The 24372-nt window shown below is 34.4% G+C and overlaps 2 protein-coding genes across 3 annotated transcripts in view; one reads left to right on the top strand and one right to left on the bottom strand.

Annotated features, from left to right (window-relative positions):
- Nucleotides 1-3216: 3216 nt before the first annotated feature.
- Nucleotides 3217-24372, bottom strand: part of LOC125668170 (steroid 17-alpha-hydroxylase/17,20 lyase-like) — a 29986-nt gene continuing 8830 nt past the window's right edge. For both annotated transcript variants that reach the window (XM_056162634.1, XM_056162635.1), the window contains exons 3-11: nt 23392-23469; nt 22781-22879; nt 21647-21740; nt 17510-17665; nt 14741-14952; nt 14420-14548; nt 13532-13636; nt 13304-13435; nt 3217-3817 (exon numbers count right to left, since the gene is read on the bottom strand). In XM_056162634.1, the coding sequence (XP_056018609.1) occupies nt 3465-3817; nt 13304-13435; nt 13532-13636; nt 14420-14548; nt 14741-14952; nt 17510-17665; nt 21647-21740; nt 22781-22879; nt 23392-23469 (1358 nt within the window). In that variant the 3' untranslated portion in view covers nt 3217-3464. The remainder of the gene's footprint in view (nt 3818-13303; nt 13436-13531; nt 13637-14419; nt 14549-14740; nt 14953-17509; nt 17666-21646; nt 21741-22780; nt 22880-23391; nt 23470-24372) is intronic.
- On the top strand, nt 8325-13038 carry LOC130054127 (failed axon connections homolog). The gene is made up of 4 exons (XM_056162639.1): nt 8325-8614; nt 8884-9080; nt 10324-10440; nt 12766-13038. The coding sequence occupies exons 1-4, from the start codon at nt 8454-8456 to the stop codon at nt 12903-12905; spliced, it is 615 nt and encodes a 204-aa protein (XP_056018614.1). The 5' UTR covers nt 8325-8453; the 3' UTR covers nt 12906-13038.

Raw genomic sequence — 24372 nt, 5'->3', positions numbered from 1 at the left:
CACGGACCTCCGGACACACCAAATATGGGATCAGGTTCCAAGGGAGAGGAAGCATCACCTGTTGACCTGCCATGTGATTAGACATATATTGTAGATGTGCAATACAGATTCGGCATATCAATTTACATCTAAGGGTCCGAATAGAAGAGAAAAGGGGTTATCATCAGAATGCACATACAAATAAAATATGAGCCCATGATATTACCAATAGACTACTCTGAGCACGGGTGTGTATAAACAGTAAAGATAATGAGCGGTGATCAATCTCCTAAACCCTATAAAGATACGAAACAGAGAAAACAGCAGATTTGGTATCATGTACCGATGAGGAAGAAGCACTCTTGTTAATAGGTCACACTAACTGTGCGTCCCTTCTTGATCAGTATAAGCCTTATCGTTAAAACATCAGTAGAAAAATGATAGCCTTACAAACAATCATATGAAACACATCAGGTAACATTCGACCTATCATCTGGAATTGCAAATAAAATCATTATAACTGGAATTTGGAAAATACGGACTTTAAACGAGACTGTTGAAATCCCTTTATCATTAATTTATTTCTCAGTAGCCTGCCTGGGCTTACAATTAGATCACACAAAAATATGTATGGAGAAAGTGTCCATTCATATGTCCTTACTCAAATTTCAAATCATAATCTTTCATTAAGTCCCCATCATCCTTGTCCTTCGTGTCGTGTAGTCAGTTAGATTTTATTGTTTTAATCTGGTGTATTGGACGTCCCAGGTTTTAATTAGTAGACATTGCATTTCCTTATCATGGCTCTACAATTATACAGCATCAAACACAATCCACCTAACGTTTTAGATTATATTTTGGATAGCCTGATTATCTTTTCTTTCTACGCTTTCTCACGTTCTTGTTCAAGTCAATGCAAATTTTGTCCCAGTAGAATCTATTTTTGTTCGGTATTGAACCCGACTCAAAAATCTTATTTTGTCACTCAGCTAGAAAATAATTGCAACTTCATAACATATATGATTTGATATCCTATGTTCATTTCATTATTGAACATAAGATTTCAAACTTGGATTTAAATTCATACTGGTCACTTCCGGTAATTGTCTCCATTCCTGCATTCGAAACATTATTGCAAACCCACTATAATGTTATGAGTCTATGATAAGTGTTCACAGCTTTAGCTTCTGGAAAAATTTGTCGGCATCACTTCAAAGTAAAAAAAACCCCCTTTAGACTTCAGATCTAGTAGCTGGTAGACTTCCCAAGGATTGGTTTGAGTTTTCTTAAAATTCGTGCATGGATTTTTGGGGATACGTACAATATATGTAGTTTTAATATTTTTTCAAGATAAATAGTCAGTGTGAAGGTTAATTGAAAAAAGTTTAAAGTTGTGATTTTCATTTCAACCCTTGACCAACATATGTAAATTGAAATGAGCAAGTAAAGACAACCAACAGTGATCACAAATCCTATAAATGATACAAAATTAAGAGAAGGGCAAACACAGACTCCTCGACATATCTTAGGTGTCATAAGGTGCCAAGGAGGAGTAAACAGTCCTTGTTGAAGTGTCCAAGCTTATGCAAAAATGAAAATATGCAATCTCTTGAAATTCAAAAAGTCAAATTATGTAAACATGCAACAAACGGACTTGTGTATGAAGAAATAAATACCCAAAATATGAAGTTCAAACAAAACAATACGCGCAAGTTATAAAATTGTACTTTACAAGTTAGATAAAATGATGCATTGATTTCATAAAATGGCTCCATTAGATGAATGAAAAAATGTGATGATAACGGATATTGATGAGGTGGTAACAGATGTGAAAGGCGAAGATAACGAACACTGATCAATCTCTTAATGTCTAGCTAAGAGGGGTAAGCATCAGCTGTTGACCGGTCACAACCGCCATGAACCCTCTTTCTCAGTTACGTAAACAGAGTAGTCCGTAGTCAAAATCAATATGTAAAGAGGGGATAATACGATTATATGAACTCATCCTTTAATTAAGATCATCAGCATTTATCGTGATTGGTGCAATTTTGATATTGCTGGGTTTGATGATTAGTGCCTTCAAGTATTTGCAACAAAAGTTTCAAGGGTGTGGGCCATGTCTTTTCAAATGGATTTAATTTAAGAACTTACTAAAACTATTTTTTGAATGGACATTTTCGGGCATGATAGAAAATATTTCTGTGCGTATCCTAGATATAATTTCTGAAAATGATTTTGAAAACAAAGACTATTTGGGTGACCAACAAAAACGGATTAGATATTCTGAGTGATATAAAACTGTCCCGGTGTCTTTTAAATTTGTTTCAAATGACAATTTAGATTGACCGAAGCCCGAACACAAGATGGTGGGTACACATCTTATATGTACTATTTTCATGAAGTGTTAGTAATGGGGCATAACTGACACCTCACAGAGAGAGAGAGAGAGAGAGAGAGAGAGAGAGAGAGAGAGAGAGAGAGAGAGAGAGATGGGGGACAGAGAGAGAGAGAGAGAGAGAGAGAGAGAGAGAGAGAGAGAGAGAGAGATGGGGGACAGAGAGAGAGAGAGAGAGAGAGAGAGAGAGAGAGAGAGATCTTAGATTGGTATCGATCTATCAGCATGTTTGATCCTCTGTTTCTGTTGGTCAATATTCCATACCAATTTCTGGTAATCGAAACACCGTATTCAGAAAGCGCGACGCCCTTCTTGATTGTTACCAATCATTGGTAATTATTGGTTTAGTAATCATAAATACACGTACAATGATACGGTTACCCAAACATGAAGCTTAGACTTGGGGTGTACCAAATGATTTGGTACAGGCAAAAATCTTGGGACAATGTTCATTGAATAAAAATGTTGGTGACAAAATGACAGCTAATGCCCCTTTAATAACATTGCCATGTGCTTAAATTTATATTTATGTATTTTATATGCTGACTTAAGTAATTATCATTGTCATACAGTATTGCATTGATATATGTAATTAACATGCTTATTTGTGTAACAGTTGATATACAGTATTATCTCAGTTTGGTCTGAGATTACAGGTATATTATGATAGAGGAATGTTAACATTATTTACGTTCTGCTTTAATAGTTGGAGTAAAGAATACTAGTTCACCCCCTTGTAGTCCCTGTCAAAGGTACCAGCGGTTAAATGTAATTGCAAGGAATTATCAAATTATAATTATTATCTAACAGTCTTCAAATACATCTATACGTATACTAGATAAACAGAAGAATAACCGTTTATTGTTATTGAACAAGCCTATAAAAACGAAACCAGGTTAATATGAGATACAGTGATACAGAATACGAACAATGAAATACTGCAAAATGGAGAATGTTTGTACTGGGTTATTTCCATCCGGCTCACGAAAACCATGTTGTTCTCTGGTACAAGCCCAAGCCCAATTTTTAAGGAAGGTTGGTTTAGGTTTTTGCTACTGGTTTATTTGAATGCTTTATCTATTAAAGGCTTTTAAATTCTCTCCTTCACTACAATTTTGTAATCGGAGGGTAATTCTATTCCAAAACCGGTCATTTTGCATTCAGGGTTTGGTTTGACGCCGTCTGGAAGACGAATCTCAAACCGTTGCAATAAATTTGCACACATCAGCAATATTTCCGGTTTGGCGATGGTTTCTCCCAAACAAACTCGGCGGCCTGCCGAGAAGGGGAGCCAGCTGTCTGGTTTTGCTGGTTTAAATTTGCCATTTTCGTCAAGGTATCGATAAGGGTGAAATTTCTCTGGTTCCTTCCAGGATTTAGTGTCGTGATGTAGCGCCCAGAAATTTATGAAGACGGTGGTGCCTTTAGGAATGTCGTATCCACCTGTTTAAAAAATATGTCTGAATTCAGCAGTTATTTAATTACACATAGATTGATCAATTTCAAAATATCAATTACATATAATATGATTGAATGATAATCAGATAATCGCATTATTTTTATGCATGTACATATAAGTAGGTAGGAAGGTATGTGTGTGCAGTTACTGTAATTGAATTACATACATACATACCTATATAATAACATACATTAAATGCATCAATGCATGCATACACATGTATGTATGTATGTACATGTATGTATGTATGTACATGTATGTATGTATATATGTATGTATGTATGTATGTACATGTGTGTGTGTGTGTGTGTGTGTGTGTGTGTGTGTGTGTGTGTGTGTGTGTGTGCATGCGTGAAAGTATGTATGCGTGTTTATTAATTCTAATGTTGAAACACACATTTAGGAGGTCGAATGCGCATGACTTTGCGCAGCTTTGTATTTTGATGCAGTCGTTAGTGCGATGTTATAAATGTCTTACATATTGGTTTTTAAATGCAAAATTAACATTACCCGTAACTCGCATATTCGAGGAGGCCGTGGGCGTTTGACTAAGAATTTGTTGACAGAACATAAAAACAACATATTAGCAATCTAAACAGTTTTATTTCCTTAGAAAATGATTCTTCTACGCCATTATATGCCAAATTTAGAGAGGCGAAGATAACGAACAGTCATCAATCTCATAACTCCCACAAGAAATACAAAATAGATAGTTGGGAAAACACGGACCCTTTAATATATCAGAGGTGGGATCAGGTATCTAGGAGGAGTAAGCATCCCCTGTCGACCGGTCACACTCACCGTGAGTCCTATATCTTGATCAGTTAAACGGAGTCATCCGTAGTCAAAATCAGTGTGCCACGAACGGCCTAACAATCGATATGAAACGCGTCAGAAAGCATTTGACCCAATGGTATTGTATTGGCAAACTAAATCGTTATAACGACCATAGAATTTGCGAAATGCTGACTTTAAACGAGACTGTTGATACCAACAGTACACATAATTATTGTCCAACATTGGTATCATTCGATACTTAGGAAGGCCGGATCATATATCATACTAGCTTTAAAAAAAACTCTTCCAGAAGATGGAACTATTGTTTATTTTATTGTTTGGGTTATACCATATATGCTCAAAGAGATCTAGCTCTTTGTTAGGGGTTTGAATAATTTTGATCCAACTAGAAAACACTTCTTTCCAGAAATTATTATTTATTGTTTTACATATTGTGATAATGTAGTCAGTCCCTCTTGAGCATATATTACTAATATTTGTTTTCAACTCTGCCTCAAGTAAACATACCCATTTTGAATTTGAGTGAAGAATTCTTCTAATCTAACTTGATTTTAAAGCTGTAATAAATTCTGTATAGTCTATCATTTTTAATCCTCCATTTCTATATTCTTGAATGATAGTATTTTTTTTTTATTTTATGAATTTTACTTCCCCATAGGTAGCTGAAGATTTCTAATTCAAATTTCATGATATATTCTGGGTCAGGGTTTGGTATAGTAAGTACCAAAGGTTCAACTTTGGTATAATCAAAGTTTTTATCACAACTAGTCTTCCAATAGGAGTTAACTTTCTTAATTTCCATTGATTTATGAGGTGTTTAATTTCAGATAATTTTGTGTTATAGTTCATTTAAACTACTTCATTAAGGTCTTCAGAAAATTTAATCCCCAACAGATGAAAGGTTGTATTTTTCCAGTTAAGTTTCCATCTGGAATGATGGAAAACTTCATCTGAATTTTTTTTACTGCCAATCCATACCATTTTAGTTTTAGAGAAATTTATTTGAAGACCAGAAACATTGGCGAAGTAATCTATCTCTCTAAGGATACCGTCCATGGATTCAGGTTATCCATCTGAGAACAATGAGGTATCATCAGCATACTGTGATAATTTGTATTCCTCCCCCTCAATTGTTATTCATTTTATATCTTTATTATTTCTTATGATTATTCCAAAGACTTCTGCACAGAGTAAAAACAGATAAGGTGATATGAAGTCACCTTGCCTACAGCCTCTTTTTGGGTGAAAATACTCTGAGGTTATTCCATTTTGTATGACACAAGATTTTATGTCATTATAGAAGGTTTTTATCCAGTTTTTTTTAATTGATGTACCAAAATTGAAAAAGTCAAGAGTTTCATATATAAAGTCCCAGGAGATTAAATCAAAGGCTTTTTCAAAGTCTATCAACATTAATAAACCAGGAATTTGATTATATTCTGTATATTGCATTAAATCATACACCAGCCTAATATTTCCCCCTATAAATCTTCCTTTTAAAAAACCTGATTGATCCCTATTGATTAATTTGTCTTAAAATATTTTTAATCTTCCAGCAATGCATCCTGAAGTTATTTTGTATAGAACATTTAGGAGGTTTATTGGACGCCAGGTTTTCAAATACTGTTTAGGCTTTCTAGTTTTTGGTATGCATGTAATTATGCCAACTTTATTAGGTTCTGTAAACTGCATAATCTCTGCAGAATTATTAATGGCTCTTGCGATAAAGCAGCCTAACTTTTTCCTAAAGAACTTTTAAAAATTCGCACGAGAAGCCATCTGGCCCTGGACTCATTTTTGATTTGTTTTAAAAAAAATTTAACTTCCTTCGAGACTATCTGATTTTTTCTTAGTCAGTTTTGGGATATCATAATCCTTTAATCTTTTGTGAATATTTTCTTTTTCTATAGTTTCTCTTTTTTTATATAGATTTTCATAAAAAAAAATTTGGATTCATTTAGTTAATCAAATTGATCAGTGCAAATTGTACCATCATCTTTTTCAATTTTTGGTATTAGCTTACTAATATAATTTCTTGATTCTAAACTTACAAAGTATTTAGAAGGTTTTTCTCCTTCTATCCATTTGACTTTTGACCTTATACATTGACCTTTAAGTTTTTTCATTCTTATATCTTCAATTTCTTTTTGTTTGTTAGTAAGTTCCTCAACTGATTGTTTTGCCATATTTTGTTCCAGATTGGAAATTTCTCTTTCTAACTGTAATTCTTTTTCACAAATTTTCTTTTTCTTAAATGTTGAATACGAAATATATTTTCCTCTAATTTCCATAAGTAAAATATCAAGAAATGTCTGGTCACTAACAATAAACTGTATTAAATCATTATCATTTGAAGGAATGCTTTCAACATTATAAACTAATCATGAATATTGTATTTTGACTTCTTCAATGTTTTCCTTAATCAACTTTTAAAACATACAAAATAGGCACTTAGTAGAACATTTACTGGATCCAGCAATATATCTGCTTCTAAAGGTTTTTGTGAAATTTTAGAATCCATAATAGGTACGGTAACTCATAAAAAGCTTATTGCTTATACCATAAAGCGAAGTACCTGATATGGAGAGGGACTTGTCTTTCACCATATTGCAGTGAAAACTTCTTAAAGGAATAATTGCAATCCTTTTGCAGAAAATCCTACCTGAATGATATAGTGGTTCACCATCAGCCAGACCGGGCTCTTTTTGCCCCAAGTATGACACCGTTTGCCGTAAAATTAGAGACCTTTCTTAGAATGACGAAAGTACCAAATATGGTAAGAAAATAGTTACTAACACTGGATTCTTGTTTCGTTTTGAAGAATGATGAAGAGTTTTACTTCTTTCCTATAAATAATATGGTACAATGTGTCGGTGCAGTGACTGTACGTGTATTTTGCAAACAGAGTTACCGATTATAGAGAAGCACGGTTACACTAAAACATAATATATATCCTCCTTGTTGGAAACAGTAAAAACCGTTGAAGGGCCCATCTATACACCATAGAAAAATCTTTCTTGGGACATTGAGAAACTTAGATCCCTTAAGGGTGTTTGTGTCGAGTTGCGTGCCAATTTGCAGTAGGAAAACGTTGAACAGCCTACGAAGAACTGATGAACATAAATCAATATTATTGATTTAAAATGACATATGTTTTCAAATAAAGCATTGAATACTTTTTTCGAGAGCTAATACAATGATTAAATTGCTTCCATTGATTACAATATGTGTAAAACATTGTACATGTCAGTTTCTTATTTTATACACCAAGGTACAGATCACTCTAATTGCAGAAAAGTAGCTTGGAATTTGAATCCTTCAGTGTGCAGTGAATAGAGGACCCTTCAGTTTGGACATGTTATTCTAATTTTGGGGGGCCTCCGTGGCCGAGTGGTTAGAGCATCGCGCTCGAAATCACACGGCCTATCACCTCTGGTCGGCGCGGTGTCTAATCCCGCTCGTGCCGGTAAGTGAGAATTTTGTTTTCCAATTTACATTCGAAAGGTCGGTGGTCTCTTCCTAGGTACATTGTATCTGGGTTCTCCCTACCACCACTAAACACTGGGCGCCACCAGATAACTGAAAAATTGTTGAGTGTGGCGGAAAACAGCAAAACAAGAAAAAAAATCTCAATTTGATGAACAACATCAGCATACATTTGTGATTTAAAGTAATTTAAAGTGATCGACGTGTAGGTTTTTATACCATGTATTCTTGCTATCTGGAAAATCATATGAACCGTAAAGAAACTCAGTTATTCCTTTATCACTTATTTTATAGAATGTCTTTGATAGTAGAAGAAATAGAATTTTCAAAGGTAAAATGACCTGGATTGAATACAATGGAGAAGATATTGCTGACTCAGAAATTTGTATCGAATTCATTAGAAATATATTCAATGTAGACTTGAACAAAGAGTTCACCCCAGAGGAAATAGCGTCTGGATTCATGATTCAAAAAATGGTGGAAGAACATTTGTATTGGTAGGTCCTTTTTTCAAGATACACTTTAAAAGTTAAAACATACTTATAGTCAAAATTGAAATGAAAGTTATGGGACTAGCACACGAATCGCTGAATAAATCATGATATTGTGGTTCATGTTGTTATTTTCAAGGAAAATAATTACATCAGATCAAACAAAATAAAAATAACACCACATCTGGATGGGAAAATCATCTGACTATGGTATGTGCTACAAATAATTCGTGTCATAGATATAAGATATTTTATAATTTAACTTTCTCTTCCAGGACAATGGCATTGAATCGTTGGGTGTACGAGCGCGGGTTAAGAATTCACTCCATTACACCTCTGCCTTTTTATATGAGATTCCTCATTTGCCGCCATATAAGTAAAAAGGCACAAGTTCAAGGCGTAGGTAGACACAGCGAGGAGGAAGTTCAAAACGTCATGATCCACGATCTGGAGAACCTCTCCGTGTATATGGGTAAGTTTTCCAACACACTATATATCTCCATGAAAGGTGAAGATAACGAACAGTGATCAATCTCATAATTCCTATAAGCAATACAAAATAGATAGTTGGGCAAACACGGACTTCTGGATATACCAGAGGGCAGATCAGGTGCCTAGGAGGAGTAAGCATCCCCTGTCGACCGGTCACACACACCGTGAGCCCTATATCTTGATAAGGTAAAAGGATCCTATCAACTATAAAGTATTCAAAATTGATAACAAAGCAAACACGGACCTCTGGGAATACCAGAGGTGGGATCAGGTACCTAGGTATAGTAAGCATCCCTTATTGATGGTCATATATGTAGCCCCGTGAGCCCACTATCTTGATAAGAGAGGTAAACGGTAAATGGAGTAATCGGTATGTAAAGAGCGGCCTAAATTTGGTATGGAACCGGTCAGAGAACATACGACCTAATGCTGTATTTAATAATACTATCACTATGGCGAATAAAAGAAATTGCGAAATGGTTCCTTAAAGCGAGAGTAACATGAACTTATCTGTCAGGGACGTTAAACAATATATAATCATTACAATCCTTAAAACGAGAGTAACATGAATTTATCTGTCAGTAGCTCATCCCCATTGATAAGTTTCTTCACATGCAAAACAATTTCTCGCGTACCAAATCAGTTGAGAATAAAAACTATATGCAGGTGAGCATAGAACGTAGCTACATACTAACTTTAACTACATACTACTCCGTTCACCATGTGTAGATAGTGAGATTACAGTGAGTGTGACCGTTCATCGGGACATTCTTACTTCTCATAGTTACCTGATCCCACCTATGGCGTGTCCAGGGTCCGTGTTTGTCCTGCTCTTAATTTTCTATTCTTGATGGGATTTATGAAATTGATCACCTTTCATGCAATCACCGTACATAGGAGTACATAGAATTCATCAGATCGATTAAATATATTTAATGAAGATATTGAAAAATGCATGAAGAAAAACAAGATATTGAAATTAACGAAGAGCCTCATGGGATCATTTTGAGTATTGTTATTCTAAATGATCATTTGAACGTATAGACAGGAGTACAGTACACCTTTGTTTAATATGATAATTGAACATATTGTAGAGAGTAAAAAAGATTTAAAGAATATGTACATAGTAGTTAAAAAAATAAGTACTGTATGAATTATTACGCATTGTACCCCATCCTGTAAACAATCCAGAATTACTGAATTCATATGATGTTTCATTTTAGGATCCAAAAAGTTCCTGCTTGGAGATAAACCTTCTCAGGCCGATTGCGCTGTATTTGGAATGTTGTCACAGTTCTACTGGCAGGGATTCGGAGGGAAAAGAGAGGAAGCAATAAAACGTAAACACATCGTCATCTTGTTCAAATTTTCAGTCAAACTAAACTCGATATAAAACTCTTTCTGTTAAAGTGGCTCATTGCACTAAAACGCTTTTGTAAGTGCCTTGTATGAAACATGATTTCACAATCGAAATAGTGATACAAGTTCTGAATTTTTTGCGAAATGATAATAAAGGTATTTTGTTTGCTAATAAGAGGTTTTCCAATCCAAAAGTTTTGATTTGATGCATGTTATAAATTTCTAATAAAACCCACGAAGAAAACTCATGTAAATGTTATAATGTTCAATGAATATTATTTCTGAAAATTATAACGGTTTATTGTTAATATTTTTAACATTTACGACTTCAATCTTCAAAAAATCATGTCAGGTGGGAAAAAATATATTAAACAATAATATTTCAAAAAGAAATCGAATTGAGGTGACCAATTTCAGAAATATAGTTATTAGTTTTTCTACATTTGAATCAAACCAGAGAAAAAAGTACCCATTCCGAATAAATTTGATCTAAATTACTGATATAGTCATATTGTTGCTCATCCTATGCACTTTTCATCAAGAAATTAGATTCTTTTATGAATTCATTTCATTTCATTTGTAAACCATTTTAAATCGAAGTTTCTGATTACGATGTTCTATATCATAACTGCTTTGTACAACCGTCTTTAGATGGGACGCATTATGGTACAGCGATGTCTGTACATCCAACCGTCCGTTCGGATTTTTATGTTTCTAATTTAATTTCTGTATCACATATCAAGCTGAAACTTACTATGTACATTTTTAGCTTCTTTGTGGATCACTCTAGATCATCTTGCAGTTTTGATCCATTTCGACCTCTCTTGCGGGAGTTTCCACACTTTATTTGAAACTTATTGTTATAAGAAGGGTAGCTAATTTGTCCGCGAACCTCCTCCCACAATTTTCATGCGAGGACCATCTTGTTTTACAGAGTGTTGGTATAGATAGTCTAGATGTGCATGTGGCACGAATTTTGATTTTCTTTAAGTTTTGAGAAAATTACATGTTGTTGAACTTAATTCGCTTTGAGGAAATATTACAAAGGGAGTACATCATTTGTTTAGTGAACTCCTTCCACAGTTTTCAAGTGAGAGCCTTTTTATTTTACAGAATGTTTATATGGGTATTGAAATCGTGCATGTGAGGGGATTTTGATTTTCTCCAATTCTTGAGAAAGTTACAGGTTATTGACCTTAGTCAGATTTGTACATTATTTGTCATTTTTTCCTTCTACAGGTTTTAAGTGAGGACCTTCCTACTTTACAGAGTATTTATATGGGTATGGAATATGTGAATGTGGCAACGATTTTGATTTTCTTCAATTTTAAAGAAAATTACAGGTTGTTAAACATAGTCCAGTTTGAGGAAATACTACATTAGATAAAGAGCATGATTTGTCCTTATACCGGTAACTCCTCTCACCGTTTAGAAACTAGGGTATTTGTAAATAACTTGAAGATGTGTATAGTGCAAGGACTTTTATTCTCAACAATTTTTAATTTTCTTCGACATTGAGAATATTTACAGATTGTTGAACTTAGGAAATGTTTTACATACAGAACTCTTGGTTTGTTCATATACCTCCTGTCACAGTTTTAAGCCAATATCCTTTATTCACTTTATGGAAATTAAGGTATGTTGCAGCCTGATGATAATGATAATGATAATTTATTTGGCAACTGGACAGTTGAAAGTACATAATCACGGTTCACATGTAAAATGTCATAGATCAATAATGATGGTTGATACTACCTGAAGCAAAGTTCTACAAACTATGGCTTAAAGCAACTTTACATGCGTATTATGTACCGTTTGCGGTACTCATGTTATATTTCCTATCGGGTTCGGTTCAAATTAAAAAAAACACCGCAATATTTCTTAATTTAGGCCATTTAATTGCAATTTCGTTTTAAAACACATTAATACGATGTTCCTTTTTTCTAATCATCATTTTGTTTAAAGATTTAAGCTATAGATTTTAAAATATTAACAAATAACGTTATCAATTTTCATAAATATTTTTATTCCAAAAATTAGAACATATATCTGAGTCTTTAAGTATGTTTTTATTAGATATTCATACCATGCATCAAATCACACCGGAATTTGGACTCTTAACATCTCTTATTTACAAACAAAACACCATTTTTATCATTGAAAAAAAAACCCATCATAAAATATAATTAAGAGTTTGTATCGCTCTTTCGATGATGAAATCATCTCATAAGAGGTATCATAATGAGCCATTAAATAAAAGTTTTATGTAATGAGCCACCTTAATGATTTTGATTTTACCTACGCAGAATTTCCAAACCTATGCAGTTACTGTGATCGAATGAAAGCCGAATTCTGGCCAGATTGGGAGGAGTGCATAATTCATGGTGGAACGAGAAAGGCAACGATTCACAAAATAGAACTCTCAGTGCGTATTGTCAATACATGAAATGTATATCGATATATATTTACTGCAACATAAAATGAAATAACAAAAGGAGTTTAACTTTGTATATCTTACATATGTCATGGAATAAAATTTTACTCATACAATGAATAGGAGAATCAACGAAGTATGTTGCATTACATATGTATGTAATAATGCATGTATGTGCAAAGCTGGGCAGAAAGGTATAATTATTATGATTCTTGATATTTGTAGAAACAATGTATTGAATTAACGCTGTGTTTTGTATACGTGCGTATAATGCGAATATATTAAAAAAAATTATATGCATTGTCAAGGAGCATTAAACCACATTGATCTATTACCAATCAGAATCGCATACTATCGAATGTGCAATGTATTTCTTACATACCTTTAAGTCATTCTTATAGATCACTTACCCACTTGGGAATCACAAATAGTCATGTGAGGGGCACCCAATCCTGCAACATTTCCCAACCTCATCGTCTCAAACATGCACGCCTCTGTAAAATGTAGGGTGTCACGATGTTTCATCGAGGGACGTTCTGTGCCTAAAATGGTACATCTTCAAATCTAGATGCAGGTTAGGACAATTAAGTTTAATATCAATCAACATGGAATTTAGAAAACACAAGCTTCTTCCTCACCAACAACCCTGTCAATTTCCTCCTGGCATTTGGACTGGATTTCCGGATGCTTGGTCATAAAGTATACAAACCAGTCTATGCTAAATCTGGTAGTGTCTACTCCAGCTAGATTGTATTTAAAGAATACTTTCTTTAGATCAGAGAATAACATGAGATAGGTGAAAATAAGGAACAATAATTAATCTCATAAATCCTATGAAAATACGAAATTGAGAACAGGACAGACACGGACCCCAAGAAACACCAATGTGTAGAAGGAGTAAAATATCCATAGCAAAAGCTACATACACCTAATGATTTTGTAAGATAAAATGCAGAGGGAACTTCCGAGAAATTCTATGTAACGACCAAAATGGGTCAGAAATGGTACATCATGGGTTCTAAAAGTTGTTATATACAATGATAGCTATGCCCTAGAGTAACAAAATTTTGTAATGTTTTGTTGTTGTTGAAATGCTGGAGTTTTAAATAAGAAACATTTAAAGTAAGTATGAGCATGTTCTGTGACAAACCATTTCTCAGTACCTTAGTAATTCTTTGATAATTACATAGAATTACTCTTAAAGTAAACAAATCAATCATCTGTTCTAGGTTTTCGCCTGTTAAAGCAACTTGCAGCCAATTTAAGTGCACTTCATACATGTATATCACTGCAATTGACACTGCATCTACTTTTGGTATCTGCAGAGTTCCTCTAACCCAGTCTTCTATACATGCATCGTCATGTTCCTAGTGATTTATAACTATTTGGTGGGTTATGTCTTCGACTACACACTTGCAAGACTTTCTGTGTCTTCAAAAGGTGCATTATTTATTTGAAGAAATTCTTATTGCTTCACTATGCTCTAATCAGCATAGAAGCTTCTGTTATTGATCGTGTTGTCCTACCAAAAAATATATCCGATATGGTCTGAACCAAGTGTGTATCGTCCAATTTTTCTAGAGTCTCTTCATCCCCCTCGTTTTCCGCTTCCTGTCTGGAGATCAGTAAGCTATCGATGAAGTCTCTATTTATACCTTCAAATATACTCATAGTTTTAAAACAAAATCTATCGAAATCCTTCTGAGGTCTATAGAAGAAATACGATTATTTCTCCCTTAGATCATCAACTGTGACAAGACGCGAGTTTTATCTATTACTGTAATTTCGCATAATAAATATCTATGAAAGAATCCTTCAAAGACATTTTACAACGTAAAAAAAGAAACCTGGTTCGAATTTATCCACATGTTGTTTGAATTTAGCTCGAAGTATATTTAAAAGTGTGTCCATTTTGCTGGATAGGTTCTTCCATCTAGTTGTAGGGTAGATATCTTTGAGATAAGGAACTATATCCTCTAATAGTCCAGTTCCAAAGTCCTTAATCAACGCTTCATCTAATTCCAGGAATGTTTTAACTTCCGGGTCATCGATGGCTCGCCTTTAAATCATTAATTTATTATTAGGTAGATGAATGATTTTAACAAGAATATGGTGGATATAAAAGATGCCAAACTGTTCAACATCGGTTTAAATGTTGTCCATGGTGATTAAATTAGGCCCTTAATGGGGAATGAGCCATTGCCATAATGGCGGTAATTTCGGTGAAACTCCATTCTCTTCCGGTAAAAAAACTGATTTACTCGTGTAACAAATAGCTTAGGAAACTGCAAACAGAACTCTTCTTTCATGAATGTACTTTTCAACGTTTTATTGAAGGGGAGATATCTGATGGAGATATGAGCGCTAAAATAACTTGTTCATAAACAAAGCGATACCGTTAGAAACGCAGGGAAAACGTAAAGTACCATAGACCTAGTGCTAAGTTTCTTTATCATGCCATCGTCTGCCGTGACACGGAACCTCCACTTTTAAGGTAATATCCTAAAGACCCGTGACTCTCGCTTCTAAATGCCGAGTATTTGGTGAAGGAGTAATAGATCGAACTACCAAAAGTTTACATCTTATGTTTGATGAGCCCATGGCATTAACAGTGCTCGAACACACGACCTCTAAGTTACGAAGCGAGAGCTCTACCACTGAGCTACCGCGACCGTTCAAGAAACGAAGGTAAGTTCACATGATTTTATCATGCCGTGTATTTCAAGTAAACTTTTTATTGTATGAAAGGCGAAGATAATGAACAGTGATCAATCTCATAACTCCTACAAGCAATACAAAATAGAGACTTGGAAAAACACGGACCCCTGGACACACCAGAGGTGGGATCAGGTGCCCAGGAAGAGTACGCATCCCCTGTCGACCGGTCATATATAGAATAACCTAATGGTTAGCACCAATTCATCATCAATATCATTACTGAATTAATTGGATTTTTAAAATATACATAAATGTACATGTATCACGTGTAAGGAAATGATTATATATAATACTACGGGTATGTTCGTCACCTTATCCTCATTCATTGAAAGTACTTGGACATGAAATATGTTTTTGATTTTGAAAGATATATTTTGTACATACTTGCATGGATACGAATATCACTTCTGCTTATGTTTTAAACGGAAATAGAGAATGCCATGGCAGATTAGGGTGCTAAATGTAAATACAAGTAGAGTACATTGCCCATTTTTATTCAAATTAATGGCATAACATCTAAATCCGGTAAGTAGTAATGCTTTAAAATAGAATATTGCAGTGACTAAAAGTTTCCATTAAGTAGTGTTTGTTTTATTTTGATTTAGATATTGTTACCTGCATATAATTTTCTATTTCCTTAAATTCTTTTAAAAATATTTATCCTACTGTTGTAGCCTGTTATGTTGACAATATTATACTCCTTTACAGCACATGCATTTTATTTTACTGCTTTGCTCATATGCAAATGTATGCATAAATTAGTTGTGCACTAAAGTTCTGTACAAAAAAGTTTATTCTTACAATAACATTGTATATTTTTCTTCTGTATCGTTTCTCACTTATCTGAGAACGACTTTTTGGCTTTTGGACGAAAATATATGTAAATTCTATACTTTTCTTACAAAATGTACCAGATTGTTTGGATCTTGCTATTTTAGGGAAGATAACGCCACCATCCGGAATTTCAAAACCTACAATTTTTATTATTATTTTTTTTATATATGACTGTATAGAAACTTTTTTCAATTTCGCCTTTTCATATCATTAGTATAAATGTGTATTTTCTATTTACAGAAGTTGGTACAGATTTAACCACCATTTTCAAGAAATTGAATTTTGATGTTAAAAAACATTTTTTCCCGAAATAATGAAAAAAACATGATGACTAAAAATACTGTTTTGTTGTATTTTAATTCAAACATCGTAAACAGGAATATTTCAAAAGACAAAACGAGGAATTCTGGAGTATGCCATTGAAAATTGATGAAATTCAATTTTCTTTAGAAAATGAATAAAACAGTGTGAAAAATAAACGACAAATACTTGTGATCTGGGTTATTACCAATGTTTCTATAGATATATGAGGAATTGGTACAGGAAAAATCACCAGGTGTATCTTTCCACTGAGTTTAAAATAACATCTCGCACTACTTTCACAATCAGTTGATCGAAGAAGGGTGCATGTGACGTCACTGTACAACGTGACTACCCAACTAATTATCTAGACATTTTGAAATCGGGGCGTAGATTTCAGTTTGTATTGTGATTAATTATCGCAATATTTCGGCGAACGAAATATTAGAATAAATTACTACAAGCACAAGGAAAACAAAATGCATGCAATTTTGTATAGTTTGAAAACATGAGATGTGTCCTTCAACTTGAAACAGTTAAAATATCAGCTCTCGGACCATTCGAGTTTATGTGACATATGATATGAATTCAGCATTTAATATTATCTATTTGTTGCAATCAGTATCTTATGTAGATTTGATTAGTGTGTGTTGGCGTGTTCATTACATTATAAAATGCTAAAAAGAGTAACAACAATGTTGTTAAGAATTTCCTGAATAAGATCAATCATATCATTAGACAGATTATAAAACGAGAATACTTACTTCTCTCCAAAACACATGGTGTACAGTTGATGGTAAACCATCAGATCCACATGATTTCTAATGATGAACGGATCTTTCTCTTCTGCCATTTTATCCAAGAATTTGTCCATGTTGTTTTGTATCATCTTTTCAAGTAGATCACCTTGTAAATAATGCCTAAAAGTATGTAAAACAGAATAAAGATAATTTATAGATCACCTTGTAAATATTGCCTAAAAGTATGTAAAACAGAATAAAGATAATTTATAGATCACCTTGTAAATATTGCCTAAAAGTATGTAAAACAGAATAAAGATAATTTATAGATCACCTTGTAAATATTGCTTAAAAGTATGTAAAACAGAATAAAGATAATTTATAGATCACCTTGTAAATATTGCCTAAAAGTATGTAAAACAGAATAAAGATAATTTATAGATCACCTTGTAAATATTGCCTAAAAGTATGTAAAACAGAATAAAGATAATTTATAGATCACCTTGTAAATATTGCCTAAAAGTAGGTCACCTTGTAAATATTGCCTAAAATATGTAAAACGTGATAAAGATAATTTATAATTATTGGCATTTTTAGACCACTCCATGCTTTTATCATATCCTCAGATGAATAAAATCTAACATTCATTGGGTCAAATGCTGTCTGACATGTTTCATACTGATTGTTAGGCAGTTCTTGGCACACTGATTTTGACTACGGATAACTTCGTTTACCTGATCAGGATAGAGGGCTCACGGCGGATGTGACCGATCGACAGGGGATGCTTACTCCTCCTAGACACCTGAGCCCACCACTGGTGTGTCCAGGGGTCCGTTTTTGCCCAACTATCTACTTTGTATTGCATATAGGAGTTATGAGATTAACACTTCGTTATCTTCACCTTTCATTCAGATAATGTTAAGTTTTGAGCATAAAATATTCTTCTGATGAAAATATGAATGTAGGACGATACTAATCACTGCATCCAAAGTAAACAATAGCTTATGGTACCAGAAATGTATTACCATTATGCTATATCCCGGGGTTTACTATAGATTTATAAAGTACCATTGGGTATAATGCTATCTGACATACTTCGTACCAACTGAGGTCATTCTTTACTTACGGGGTCTGTGTTTTCCCAACTCTTTATTTTGTATTGCTAATAGGAATTATGAGATTGATCACCTTTCATATATCAATGACATTATCTCAACAACCAAAACCATAACATTCGTAAAAAGAGTGGATAGGAGGAAGCAAAACTTATCACCATAATCCTCCTCCTCTTGATACACATTGTATACAACCAAGCATGGATGTCTAGAGAAATAGTGAAGATAACGAATAGCGATCAATCTCATACCTCCTATAAAGTATACAAAATGAAGAGTAGGACAAACACAGACCCCTGGATATACCACAGGTGGTATCAGGTGCCTAAGAGGATTAAGCATCCCCTGTCGACTGGTCACACACGCTTTGATCCCTATGGGATTTATATCTCGATCCGGGAAACGGAGTAATCCGTAATAAAAATCAGTGTGTAAAGAACGGCCTCAATATGAAGCATATCAGACAACATCATACCCAATGAAACTTTAAATGAGACTATTAAAACCTCTGTAACATCAACTTATTTCTCAGTAACCTGTCTCGATTTTAGAACTGACCATACGCAGGACAAGCTATTATGTGTAAATGACTAATAAGTCACCTGTACTTTCGCTCGGATACTAATTGATGAGGCTATTACGTATACCCTATCATCAGTGAGAGATATCTTCTAGCATTCAAAGTTAGCCTAAACACTCAACAGATCATCATTCAATCAATAAATTTAAAAGTACTATAATAATACTCCAATACTCAAAATAATGTATTTCAATATATGTGGTAGCAGGCAAAGGGACTAGCTAGGATCGTCCACCTAGCTAAGTTACAATACGATACCACATAGGTGTAAAAAAAAAATATATACCGGCCACGTAAGCCTTAAAGGAACAACCAAACTTCAGCAACCTAAGCTATAAAGAAAATATACTTTCCTAAATAAGGAGAATGGCCAAAAATTGCTAAAAAGACCCACTGGAGACAAGAAGTCCTTGCTTTTGCATGGTTGGCTAAAGAATGTCTAATACTACACATGTACTTCCGCTCGGATATTAAGCAATGAGGCTATAGCTACCCAAATTATTCTATTATATGACTGAATAATCTAAAACATTGAGACCGTCTGCTATAGCTTACAATCCGGTACATGGATGACCATCTTTGTTTATAGCTAGCGTGCAAGGTCTAGTCGAAAAAGATCAGATTAATCATATTATCACTGTTCATTATCTTTACCTCTTTCATAAATGAATATTCTAAAACCAATTCAAGCATTCAATTTCACTATTCCCATTATATATGTAAGACTCTAAAGTGCGATGGTCGCTCCAAACTGCGATGGTCACGCCAAAGTGCGATGGTCTGCGCCAAAGTGCGATGGTTTGTTAACGCTACGGACGCCAAAGTGCGATAGTGCGGGGTTCAGTAACGTTTGTGACATCTCGTCATTGTGACTTCATTCATAACGTCTTTGAAAATAAAACCTAAGTGCAACGTCAGTTTGCCCCCAACGAAGGTTATTTCTGCTGCAGTGCTGAAACCAACTTTTTCGGGATGTATTGGAGGAAGGAACGGGTGATTAAGATTGACATGGACGACAGGAACGGCAAGGTTGAGGATTGTGATAACGGCAAAGTACATTTGTTGTCGAACTATCTATTTCGGCCAAAAATTCTTTAATGCATGATAATTTATTACTTCTGATGTACACGTAATAAATTCCTGGGCGTATACTATATGGAAAATGTTGTATTTAATAGCACGATAACCAAATAAGTTCCTATCCTTATTTTTGTGCATGGATTTTGCAGTGAGATTTTGGTGAAACAACACACGGTTGGTACAGTCGGTACCAAAAACACTGTGTTGTTTACAAATTAACGGACTTCGGCGTGTTACTCCATCGCACTTTGGCGCATTAGTATGCACCATCGGACTTTGTTGTATCGATACCATCTTATTACATGTATGGCGTATTCGTTTCACACCATCACACTTTGGCGTGTCACACCATCGGGTTTGACGCAGACCATCGCACTTTGGCCTGACCACCGCAATATATATATGTAAGGTGAAGATAACGAACAGTGATAAATCTCATAACTCCTATAAGCAATACAAAATAGATAGTTGGGCAAACACGGACCCCTGGATGCACCAGAGGTGGGATATATATATATATATATATATATATATATATATATATATGTGTGTGTGTGTGTGTGTGTGTGCAAGGTGAAGATAACGAACAGTGATCAATCTCATAACTCCTACAAGCAATACAAAATAGATAGTTGGGCAAACACGGACCCCTGGACACACCAGAGGTGGGATCATGTGCCTAGGAAGAGTAAGCATCCCCTGTTGACCGGTCACACCCGCCGCGAGCCCCATATCCTGATCAGGTAAACGGAGTTATCCGCAGTCAAAATCAGTGTGCCAAGAACGGCTTAACAATCGGTATGAAACACGTCAGACAGCATTTGACCCAATGCGAGGTTGTATTGACGAACTAGAACGTTATAACAACCATAGAATTTGCGAAATGCTGCCTTCAATCGAGACTGTTGAAATCCCTGTACCATCAACTTATTTGTCAGTAGCTTACCTCGATTTAAAAACTGACTATACCCAGAACAAACTCTTGCACATCGAATCAGTTGAGATATATAAACACCATATGCAGGTGATAATGGAATATTGCTACATAAATGTGGGAAGTTGACGATGGAGAAGCTGAAATCATCCCGTTTGTCATAGAGTTGAGTTGTCATATATATATATATATTTAAAGTCTATTTTTTTAAAAAGTAAAATATACAAAAAAAAAACTCTAAACACTTTGTAGAAATATTTCGACCGTGTTACCGGTCTTCTTCAGTCGTGTTTATTTCTCATAGCAACGTAACGCATGACTACATACGCGAAAGTACTATGACATCACAGTAAGTATTATAAATGTCAAAGTTGATATTGCGCGAAAAACATTTGAGAAACATTATAGGACCAAGTTATACCCCTCAAACTCTTTCTATGTTTAAGTCTTACCTAATGGCTTTGCCTGCTATCTTTCTGTGATATTTCCACGTGGGTGAGTACGTACTTAATGCTATGTCCTTGCCTCCTTCACTAAACATCTCGCCTGGGTTGACAATTTCCACAATTGAGTAATGACATTATTTTTCATTATCTTAAATGGTATTAAAGGTACAGCTGTACATGCTAGATTTTAATACAGATAGTAGTATTGCGATATTCTATGAATGATATGAAAGGAAACTATTAGATAAGCATAGAAAAACTATGGTTGTGGAGATAATAATGAAACAGTTTCAAAATACAGTCTGTCATTTTACATTTTTCTTTTCGAAACGAGCCAAGTACTGATCACATGATTGTCTTATTAGCACGTATTATTTTCCCGGCAATTTTTGGATTCGTGCCTATATAACTACCTATAAGTGTTATACACGGGATGAAAGTTTCCCAGTTTACTTTCGGAAGGTCAGTGGTCTCTTCCCAGGTACATCGTATCTGGGTTCTCTCTTCCACCAATAAAAACTGGGCGCCACGAGATAACTGAGATATTGTTGAGTGTGGCGGAAAACATCAATCAATCAAAAGTATAATGGATTTGGTCTAATACGGCCTTACTCCTATATCTGCAGCTGATGAACTGGATTTCAAAGCAAGTTGACGATATTGTTTTTCCGAACACGTGTGAATAAAGTGTGCACAATACATATATTATATATACAAACAAGGGCAACTGAAGACGTCCGGAAGTTAAATTAGTCAAGAACGAACTAAACATTTCGACCTATTCCTTTCAAATGAGTTGAAATCCAACAGATTAAAGGTGCATGCCCACGATTTGAGCTGAAAATTTCAAAATTTTATTGTTCCATTTTTAATGTTTAGAATGCTTAACTAAGGTATTTCTATAGGTCACCAAAAATAGAAAAATAAATTCAGCTCGATCGTGTCCATGCCCCTTTAAGTTAGCTAACATCATTCATTATTTATCGCAATTATAGATACGTTAACCATTTAGTTTGGAAGCAAAAAATAATAATTATTTCATATGTACCTTCAAGGAATAAAATACCATATTTTATTGTACTAATTACATATCCCATTACAATACAGGTGTGGTGTACTCAAATGTATGAATGTAACTACCTGATGCAAATTTAGGTCTTCCAGCAAAATCTGCCTTCTTTTTCACCATTGCTTCCAACACAACTTCAGCATCATTCAGAAATATCATGGATGTGGGACCTATATTTGTATTGTAGGTAAGTTAGAGAAGATATATAAATGCACATCCGGTGCATCAAAATTGGTACCGTATAAGTTTTACATAGATGCATGAATGGTTCAGAGAGTGGTGAGCACATTTAATATGACTTTATTACCTCTAATTCATAGGGGTTTCAAAATGTATGTTTAAGGATAGGTTTAGGCTTATAACATAAAAGAAACTGTGAAAATAGCATATTTTCATATCTTTCTTTTATGCAAGTAATATGAATGTTAAGGAATCTCGATCGAGCATCTTTCGAGAGACTTGCATTCGTATATATAATGTAATTTGTAAAATCCTGATTTTAATATCGTCTCAATCGCTTTTGGTATGACGAGTTTTAAAATACAATTCGATACAATAAAATACAAGATGATATCATATGGTTATATTGTGATTATGCTCTTATTTTCAAGAAAATAATTAAATATTAAACAAAGTACAAATCTACTCCGAGTAATAAAGCTGTGGATAAAATTGCACTAACCAAAAGACAAGCGTACCACTGGACCATATACCTTGGAAAGTTCAGCAATTTTCCTGTGCATTCCATTAGAGGAATAAACTGAAAAATGTAAAGACAATCTGTTACAATTAATGTCTCAATAGCATACCTCCTTCATTTTAATCCGCTTCATTAGAAATTGTGTAAAACCTTTAGGACAACTTGACAAACTTTACAATTCATGAACATACAATCGTCAATTAGATTTTGCCGTTAAAGGATGGGAAAGGGTGATTTAGAACGGAAATGGAGTTATTGGATGCTTTTGAATGTGGAGGGTCAAAGAAGCAAAAGCAATTGTATTTTGATTATACGCGAATTTTCTATATTTGGTGCATTTTTCGTCCGTTTGCAACACTTGATTGTTATTGGAATCCTCTTACAATACAATAGCTACAGCCACTGAAACGTTGTACTTGACCACTAACTCATCGCTCATCGTTCGTTCGCAATGCGCTCACCATTAATAAAGCGTTCGCCGTGTTGTCAGAGTTCAGATGTTTGCATTCGCCATGTGCTTACTGTTCATTCACGGTCCAGACTTGTCTTTTCCTTGCCATTCGGAACAACAAAGTCAAGAGATCGATCTTCACAACGTTACCAAAATGAAAAAAGGAAGCGTGGAAGGACAATTTCTTATCATATCAGAAATTTAATTTTCAAGTACAAAATGTCAGGATTATCAACTGTGAAAATCCAAATAACGCTGCAGACACTCACCAATTTGTTATATCCGAGACAATATACATACTGAATTTCATAAAATGATTTGACACGGGTTACGTCTACCATCCATGTTGTTTGTTTCATACACCTATCTTTACTCATTGGTGGTGTTTGTTAATTATATATATTCCTAACGACAGAGGTCGTAATTTTGAAGTCATGCATGTACACCTGTAAATTATTGATACAGTGCTAATTTCTAGACTATAGTCTTTTCCTTTTCACATACATTTGTAT

Source organism: Ostrea edulis, chromosome 4 (genome assembly GCF_947568905.1).
Source record: "Ostrea edulis chromosome 4, xbOstEdul1.1, whole genome shotgun sequence".
Taxonomy (NCBI): Eukaryota; Metazoa; Mollusca; class Bivalvia; order Ostreida; family Ostreidae; genus Ostrea; species Ostrea edulis.
This window is presented reverse-complemented; position numbering and strand designations above follow the sequence as displayed.